Here is a 10000-nt window from a genome sequence, read left to right as displayed (position 1 = left end):
TGGGGCCCCCATTACTTTGTATGTATTGAGTGGGCCCCTTTTCAGATTACTTTATCCCGGGTGCGACCAAAGCTGTCAACGGCCCTGATAACAGTACAATATAACAGAGACATCCTCATATATTGGTCCATCCCCCCCCCCCCCACAAGAGCACAATCAAATTACACTGCAGTCAATTGGAGAACACTGGCCCGGACAGTGAACTGAGGCGAAGGTGAAGGAGGTCACTGGCCGCCAATTGTCCTTCCTGCTTCAGACCGTGTACCCACAATGCACCGCTTCACCAGTTGATTGAATAACACTTGACTTCCTGCTCCCATGATTCCACGCTCTGTCAGCTGAGCCACAGCAGGTCCAGCTAATGGCTGATCAGCTGACCGGTGGGTGTTGATTCAAGGGATGGCTCAGGGCTCCTGTTCTGTAGTCTAGTACTAAACACACACACACACACACACACACACACACACACACACACACACACACACACACACACACACACACACACACACACACACACACACACACACACACACACACACACAGATGCATTTACACATAAGCACACGTACACAATTCATACATACACACATAAGCACACGTACACAATTCATACATACACACATAAGCACACACACACATAAGCACACACACACATGCACACAATAAAGCACACACTCCCATCCCCCCTGCAGGGCTCTTCCCTATCTTCTGGATTCCAGAGTGCGTCATGTGCCTGCTGCAGTTTACAGGTCAAACACAGAGGAGCGCAGCAGGCAGGCAGACAGGCAGACAGGCAGCGTCCTGAGCCCCACACTGCAGATCCTTATCACTGGGACAAGTCTAGGGCTTAATAGACACATCAAACAACACACAAGGACAGAGGAATTGATGCGCACTATTAAACACACACATACACGCTATGAAATGCACACACAGGTGCGCACACACACACACACACACACACACACACACACACACACACACACACACATTAAACGCACACGTGTGCACACAGACACACATGCACAATCATACATTGCCGACTTGCATAGTGAGCACACACAATACATACACACCCTGATGCTCTGGCAAACACCACACACATACACCGCATCTATACACACTATAAGAAAGAACACACAGACAAAGATCACCTGACAATACACACACACACGCCCTCAAGCCAAACAGAGAGGCACTCACATAAAGAACCCCTATACTCAAGCAGACAGATCAACAGCCCATATCCCCAGACAAATAACACAAGAGCAAAACACACACACTAGCAATGATGCGCACATACAAATGCACCATCTGTGAGTAAATTGTAACATATTCTAATACTTTGTTTTTCACAATACGGTATGTGCAGAATAAAAACCACAAGCAACAGTTCACAAACAGATACATTTATCTATGTGTGAGACTCCTAATTTTAGCACACTCTACCACTCTATTTTGTAAACATTCAAAATGAAAACCACCGACAATGATGTGCACAAGCACATACACAGGTCCAAAAGAAAACCACTAGCAACGCTGTACACAAACAGATACATTTGCTTTCCGTGTGAGATTTTAGCACACTTTAATACTACAGCTTGCACATGTACAAAGTAAAAACCACCAGCAATGTTCCTCACAAAAGCATAAATCATAATTACAACACACTAATTATTTTTTCTGCTGCTTTTTTCTCTTTCTTTTCCTCCCTTCCTTCCACATCTCTCTGTCTGCATTCTCTCTCTCTCTGTCTCTGTCTCTGTCTCTGTCTCTGTCTCTGTCTCTCTCTCTCTCTCTCTCTGTGCAGTGTGGAGGAGGTGAATGACACCCAGCTGGTGTGTCGCAGCAGTCGTGCCAACCACACCTCGGAGCTGACGGTGCGGGTGCTGTTTGGCAAGGCAGAGAGGACTGTGGGAAACGCAGTCTTCCGCTATTTAAAGGACCCCGTCATTACGGATGCCTTTCCTACCGAGAGCTTCTACGGGTGAGCGGAGCTGGGACGTGCCGTCGCCACATTGCAGCATAGCAGCACAGCAGGCCTAAAACTGTCCTCCCTCACACACACACTACACACACATCCTCAATCCAACCATTCTCTCTCTCTCTCTCTCTCTCTCTCTCTCTCTCTCTCTCTCTCTCTCTCTCTCTCTCTTTATCTCTCTCTCTCTCTCTCTTCTCTCTCTCTAAATATCTATCTCTCACTCTATCCCTCCCCCTCTCTCTCTCTCTCTCTCTCTTTATCTCTCTCTCTCACTCTATCCCTCCCCATCTCTCTCTCTCTCTCTTTATCTCTCTCTCTCTCTCTCTCTCTTCTCTCTCTCTCTCTCCCTCTCTCTCCCCCCCCCTCTCTCTCTCTCTCTTCTACACACACGCACACACACACATACACATACACACACCCACACGCACTCACCCGCCTTCTCCCACTGCAATAAGAAATGTCTCTAATTACACTGCGAGTTGAGTGAGAACTTTCCAATTATGCCTGACAGTCTTTGGGGTTAAATATATTTTCTCCTCTCTCCTCTTTCCTCTGTCGGTGCCTGCTCCTGCTCCTGTGCCCGGCGCATCTCAGGGGTGGACGGGTGATCACGGTGCGTGGTGAGAACTTCGACATCATCCAGCAGCCCCTCATGTCCATGCTGGTGGAGCCTCTGGGCAACTTCCTGGAGCGCAGGAGGAAGAGGAGGGGGGCAGCGGGGAGCAGCAGGAGTGGGAGGAGGACCAGGCGATACCTGTCACCCCCCCACGCCGGCCCCCATGTGGCCTTCAACAGCAGCCTAATAAAGGTACACACTGTGACATCTGTGGCACGACACGACAAGGTGGCATTACAGGTCTAACTAGAAATGCATTCAGAGAACGCAGACCTCCGCCAAGGAAGTTCAGTTCGTTTTGGACATAGGTAGGCCTATAGAGTCATGATGTGGTTTCATGCATTAAGGCCTATATGCTACATAGCATTTGTGTTCAGGTAATTGAACCGTCAAGTTGTAACCAAATTACAGTTCTCTGTCTCTTTTATCATTTCCATGTCCTCTAGCTGTGGACTGTTTAGTTCACCTTTGATTGTTTTATATTGGCCTTCTGTAATTTGCCAATGCTCATTGCTACATATTAGTCACATTGCTGATGATTGGCAGCATGCCTTTCATTAGGCTACCATCTAAAACAAAATAAAAAATTAAAAGCACAATTTTCATTGGCCAACACCCATAGTAGGCCTACATATTCTACAGCAGTGCAGCGGTCCCCAACCCAGAGCGCAGTAATAGGCCTATATATAGTCCTATATATTTTTTGGTAATAACAAGACAACATACTGTAGGGCTAATTTGAGCCGTTCACTTAATTATTGAATCAGAAATGTCCAAGAATCCCCTTATCCAGTGGCAGTGCATGGATGGTTGTGGAGTGTCAGTTATTGTTTTGGGCTATTTCGCAAGGCTAAACAAACTTTTGAGAGGTAAATCCACTTGTATCATTTCTAGCTGTTTCAATATCGTCACACCAACGTTGTGCTACAAACGCCATTGCTTAGCGAGAGACATGCCGACTCGACTGGTCGCAGCTAGCGGAATCATTGCCTACCCCGACACTAGGCCTACACTTGTTGGAGAAGTTCCTCCTACCTGGGAATCCGTTCATGAGCTTGCGAGTTGGGAGTTGGTCTTAGCGCTGCGGGCAGATAATCGGCACCCGGGCCTGCTCGCTATTTCGTATTGAAAATCACTGTTTACCGCAACTCCAGCGTTCATTCGTTATGAAGTCTAGGAACTAGTCTATGGAATGTTTTGTAGTGCTGATGGCTTCAGTGCGCGGGGATTATGGAAGCAGCAAATCACCGCGGACTAACGCAACTCGTGCGCGCCTTTCTGTGAGCTTCATTTCATATGAATGTTTTGTGACAGCATTGTGAACTTAAACGATCTGCGAGGCTGTAGCTAAGGCTGCTTTTTGATAGCGATTTTGATAGCGATCTGCCCCGGTGTGGCTGCGTGAAGGTACGCCAGCTCAGGGCTCCTCCTCACAGAGCCGTCCTCAGTGGTCCTTGCGCGCCCTGCGCGCCCTGTGGCAGGCCATGTAATAGCAGCGTGACGAACACACACAAATTCGGGCGGCAGGCCATGTAATAGCAGCGTGACGAACACACACACAAAGCAGCGTGACGAACACACACACAAATTCGGGCGATCACATAACCTCCTGGCGGAGGTAATAAAAGTGTTGCATGATGCTGGCACTGCGACATTAATAAAGGCACATGACGCAATGACACTACAGGGCTTCAGTTACACTAAATTATTAAGGTCCCAGTTACATTCATTAGGTACAGTTTAACAAGGTACATAACAATGTGTAGCATTATATACGTACTCTACCATGTGTCAATGGTTTGGGTTAGGTAAATACAGTGTAAGTCCATAATATTGCATGTTTATGCGTATAGATACACTAATAAAGAAACTGTACGAGAAAGTCTTACCATGGTCTTACACTGCAAACACGTAAGAAGAGACCAACGTTACAAAGAGTTGCTGCAATGTCTTCATGGTAAGAGCGACACGCGAGTTATAAAAGCGACATTCCAATGCAAGCATTCCGACATTCCCATTGTCATCATAGCTCGTTAGCATAATATTTGCTGAAGTTCAGCTACAAACTGTCGCTTGAGTCGCTCAAAACGCTTCTTGTAGCCCAAATCACTTCTGTCACTTATGTCGCCAGCTCCTTCATACAAAGTCAATGTTGTTGTTCAGAAAAAGTTCAGAGCCCAGTATGAACACCGGCGGTTCGCAGATAAGCACTGTAGTGTCGAACGTAACTAGTGCGGGCACCGGCACTGGCTCCATTCTGGTCAGCCTGAAAACCACCTCAGTGAGATGAATCTTTGCATGCTGATACTGTGTGTAATCATCTCTGTAGAATTACAGTGAGGTAGATGTACTGTATGGAATAATTACCCATGAGCTACAGTAAGGGAGAGGAAATGTCATGCTGTGCAGTGTGGTGTTAACATTTGTAGTGTCGTGATGGTTTATCCCCCCAGCTTTGACTTGTAATGTGGCTGTTTGTGTTCTATAAAAAAGTCCATAAACGCAGTCCAGGAAAAAAATCTCAATTTCAAAAAGCTTAAAGTCAGAATTAAATAAAATAGAATAAATGGGATGTTCTTTCATCTTCTCACAGCGAGCGTTCTCTGTAATTGCTGGTAAAGTGGTGATAGATCAAAGCTGTAATTCTCTCTTGGACTGCTCCCTGCGACCAAAAAGATATTACCACCAACTTTGTTGTATTGCAATAAAAGTACAATAAAATTATCTTTTTTCGATTACATCTTGGGTTGTGCTATATCTGGGGCAGTGGTTGCCTAATGGTTAGGGCGTTGATCTTTGGGTTGCCGGTTTGAATCCCACCCTCATCAGTAGGAAGAAAGTGTGTTCGTACACCTTCATCCACGGCTGAAGTGCCCTTGGGCAAGCCACCTAACCCCACTTTGCATCAGGCCCAGGCACTGCAACCAATACCCTGTATTAACTGTCGCTATGGATAAAAGCACCAGCCAAGAGTATTGTAATGTAATTTATGTTAGTAATAAAAAAAGAAGCACCAAAAATCACCATCTCACACTGAAGGGTGTTGGCCCAAAGTATTTGTGAGGTGATTAAATAAGAAAAACTAAATCTGTTGAGAGCTTCTTTAATTATTAATTCAAGACTTTTTATTGGCAAAGTTAAGCACCCATTGTTGCACATCACAAGGTGTCGAGCAGCTTTCCTTTAATTTAATGAATGCATGTTACCACAGGAAAAAATACCACCAGCTTTCAATAAAATAATCTTGTGTGGTTTCGAATGTATGTTGTGTTACTATAACCTTGTATTGTTTCTATTGTATCTTGCCACTACCACAGAAGCAGGAGCGCTGTGTGGACGTGATGACGGACCAGATGACGTGCCTGACTCCCGAGGTTCCCCCCGACTCCAGGGTGGTGCGCGTCTGGTTTGAGCTGGACAACCTGGAAGTAGACTTTGAGAGCGTTACGGGAAGGCAGTTCACCTACCACCCCAACCCCGAGCTGTACCCCCTCAACAGGGACACCCCCGACACCCAGTACCGCTTCAAACCCGGAGGAGTCATCGCAGTTGAGGTAAAAGTCCTTTAGGGGAAAGACACGTTGTAAGGCCATATTGTTGTATTTTTTTCTTGAATTGAATGGACTTAATGGAGGTCATTACGGATTGTTTTATAGTATGGATATGGTAGTGCTTGTACTATGATGAGGAACACGGGTAACACTTTATAATAATGTTCCTTAGTAAAGACTCAGCAAATAATTAACTAATGATGAATAAAACATTAACAAATGTTCTTATTATTAACTAAGTTTTATTAATGCTTTATAAAATATCTACAAATGATATATGCAAGATTTTACACACCTTATAACAGAGTATTTAATTCATTTACAAGCAACTTGTAAATGTTTGATAAATATGAAATATTAACATAGCATTTCCTAGTCATTTACAAGCATTTGTTTACATTTCCTAGTCATTTACAAATGTTTGTTAATGTTTTGTTCATCAATAGTTAATTATTTATTAAGTCTTTATAATGCTTTTTTGCATCCATTATTCTAAAGTGTTACCGGAACACGTGGCACTGTATGATGTGTATTTTATGATGCAATGAGTTATAGCTAAGCAAGTACTTTTTATTTTTAGTGCTTCTCAGGGGATTACAAATACTTAATGCCTCACAGGGGTTTAGAGGCAAACAAGAAAGGCAAAGAGATAACTGTTGCATGCACGTGTGTGTTTCTGCATGCATGTGTGTATGTGTGTTTGTGTATTTACATGTACTGGTGTGTATCTGGAGACTGGAGTCATGTTTCCTGAAAAGACCCCTGTTGCCCTGCCTTATGTGTAATTCTATGGCTTACCTCAGCGCAGGCATTGTTGTACGTTTCCACAATGTCAACAATAACAAAGCTTTTGTGTTGCCAAGGGATTTACGGTCATGCAGGATAAGCGATCTATACTGTGAAACCCAAAACAGCATTCAGCTAGTGCTGACGTAACCTCTTTCTCATGTTTTGTCATCACAAATAGCATAATATTAGTTTGCTAGTACAGTACATAGATCGTTTGTTTTTGTCAATGATCACAAGAATTGGCTGTTCTAATGATGGCATCGCGCTGCAAGTCATGATGTGGGTGATCAAAGATCTTTGGTACAGAGACACAAACATTGCTTGCGTTTAAAAGAAGGAAACCCGTCTGGGAACAAGTTGTGTCATAAATTCTCTTGAAACGTCTCTGCATACACATGTGGGAACACGTGTTCCCAGAGTAAAGTGGCCTTCCACTTGCTGACAGCCTTGGTGTCCTCATGTTACAGTAAAGTTTGTCTCTTCTCTGTCTTGCCGTCTTGTGGTTTCCCTTGTTGTGGTGTTTGGTATTAACCGTCCTATTGAGGTTGGATTGCGCCATGCTGAGAGTTGTCAGTGCCGATTTTTCGGTCGCGCTTTGCGCTGACAGTTTTATCAGTCACTGATGCACTTACTGATAGTGTTCAGTGGAGCTTCGCTCTGTGGAAACCTACTTTGTGGGAACTGTCTGTGTGTTGACATTGATGTTTGATGAATTCACTGTTGTCGTGAGTTCCTAAAGCTTGTGTGGATCTGATAAGAGTGACTGTAAGACGCTGCTGTTGCCCTTTTAGCTGTGTGATTTTAAGGCTGCGGCTAACTTTTCATTGCCTCCAGTGCTCTACTACATAACTCCTCTGGTGCAGGTCTGATAACATATTTGGGACACGCATGCTTAGTGGTGTGGAAAAAGTTGAGTTCAGTTAAGGGTTATACCGGCGATACATTACAAATAACATTGCATTACACCGAATTTTAGCTCCTACTTTTATCCAGGGTAACTAACAGCGGTGGGTTCAGAGACAGTTCTCCTGGTGCTGGTTAGACGCCTTGCTGATTAGGTGTCTGCCTTGCTCAAGGCCACTCCAGCTAGGAATGCTGAAGTGAGTACATTATTCAGTCTTCCACCCACACTTTTTTCCTGGAGTTCAACCTGCAGTCCTTCCTTTCCCCCCCAAAATGGCTCCCTGTAAAACCCAACACAGTTTGCAATTTAGCAATTTTTAGGCCCCGTCTGACTTGCATTGCCTCAAGTGAAGCCCGTAACTCATTGTGAGTGACGACCTCAACTAATGGGGCAGGATTACATGCGTGTTTAGCAGGATGGCGTGTGGGCTTAGTTGCTCAAGTGAAATCCACATGAAAAAGTTAAGTTCAGTACCACTGACGATGGGAGTTAATATTGTGATATTGATGTAAATATGTAAATTAGGCACAGATATGACCTGCTGCTGACTAATATATACACCATTTGGAGGTAAATCAAGTGCTCAGCATTTAACAACTAATATCCCCAAAGCACCTCTCTATTAGCCTCGCGAGCCATCCTACGTACTTCCGCCAAAGGATTGGCTCCACTACTGTAGTCTGGCCGTGCTTCTCTGTGGAGTGCCTGGAGCAGTAGAATTTTGATCGCAACGCCCCCCCCAGAAAACAGCCAATAATCGAATACGCCCCCCACGTGGGGGCGAAAGGGGGAGGACGCTCGTGACAATGACGTACACATCTGCGCCAGAGCCATTGGTCTGCGCTATGTTGTTGTTGAGTAACTGCCAGCGATTGGGTGAAAGGTGTCCAATAATTTCAAACCATAACTGAGTGCAAACGTCCTGCTTCCTACAATCGCTTCAGAGCAAACAAATGCCAGACCATAAATACGAAATGAAATGGTAGTATTATGGGATGGTCAGGACCAGGCTACCTCTCTATAAGACTAAAGCTGTCTTTTTTTGAAACACAGTTCTAAGTTCAAGGCTGTTGTAAGTGAAGCTCAAAACTCATCGCATGACTACCTCAACTAATGGAGTAGAGATTACATGTGTTGAAGGAGGATTTCTGCCAATTTTAACATACAGTTCTATTGCTCATGCTACCCTTGACTTGTCAGTACCGACAATGCAGCATTTTTTTTGTTCAGCCCTTTTCGAGATCCCAGCCAATCTAATGGGGGTATGGTTGGTTTATATATTTCTAAAAAAAGATCTCAACATACTCCAAATATCATCCCTAAAGTTATTGTAGTGTTGTCTGCTGGTGTTGCATAACTGTAACTGGGACAGCATACAGGCTTAGTGGCTCAAGATAGCTGTGCATGTGAAAGTTTAGTTCAGCAATGGGGAGTGTTAACATTGTGATGTTGGCCCTGCCGTGGCGAACCGGTAGGGCACTGGCCTGCCATGTGGCTGACCCATGTCCGATTCTTTTGTCCTTTGCCGACCCCTTCCCATCTCTCTCCCAATTTGCTTCCTGTCCACCTCTCAGATTGTCCTATCAAATAAAGTCGAAAAATACAACAACAAAAAATCTTAAAAAAAAAAAAAATGTGTTGTTGAAGCAAATATGTAAATGGCACAGACATGACCTGGTGCTGATTAATATGTATGTACAGTATAGACAACATTTGGTGGTAAACAAATGCCTAGCATTTGACAACTAATGGTCGTTTTAATTGCCACTTCTGTGTACTTTGTTTCAGTGCTGTGAAATTGCATAAATGGCAATCACACACAGTTACAATAATAGCCCTTATCATTATCCTGACCTGGGGGAAGGTTGGTACTCTGCTTTTTACAATCCATTCCATTACTGTACACTTACTGTGAAGCAGTACCCATAGCAACTTCTCCTACCTGCACACACACACCAGACAAATGTACAAGTACTGATGGAAAATCTGGCGGTGTGTATTATGCATGTGTGTGTTTGTTTCCCGGTGTGTGTTTACATGTGTGCTTGCCGGTGTGTATTGCTCACCTGAAGACTGAGCAGCTCTGATGTGTGTGTGTGTGTGTGTGTGTGTGTGTGTGTGTGTGTGTGTGTGTGTGTGTGTGTGTGTGTGTGTGT

The 10000-nt window shown here is 44.4% G+C and overlaps 1 protein-coding gene across 5 annotated transcripts in view; it reads left to right on the top strand.

Moving 5' to 3' along the window:
- The window catches only part of plxnb3 (plexin B3), a 151173-nt gene that overhangs the window by 109482 nt on the left and 31691 nt on the right, over positions 1–10000 (top strand). For all 5 annotated transcript variants that reach the window (XM_063208731.1, XM_063208734.1, XM_063208730.1 and 2 more), the window contains 3 exons: positions 1811–1987; positions 2579–2792; positions 5918–6154. In XM_063208731.1, coding sequence (XP_063064801.1) covers positions 1811–1987; positions 2579–2792; positions 5918–6154 — 628 coding nt within the window. The remainder of the gene's footprint in view (positions 1–1810; positions 1988–2578; positions 2793–5917; positions 6155–10000) is intronic.

The sequence above is a fragment of the Engraulis encrasicolus genome, chromosome 10 (genome assembly GCF_034702125.1).
Source record: "Engraulis encrasicolus isolate BLACKSEA-1 chromosome 10, IST_EnEncr_1.0, whole genome shotgun sequence".
NCBI lineage: Eukaryota > Metazoa > Chordata > Actinopteri > Clupeiformes > Engraulidae > Engraulis > Engraulis encrasicolus.
The sequence above is the reverse complement of the archived record's forward strand: the minus strand, read 5'-3'. Positions and strand labels throughout refer to the sequence as shown.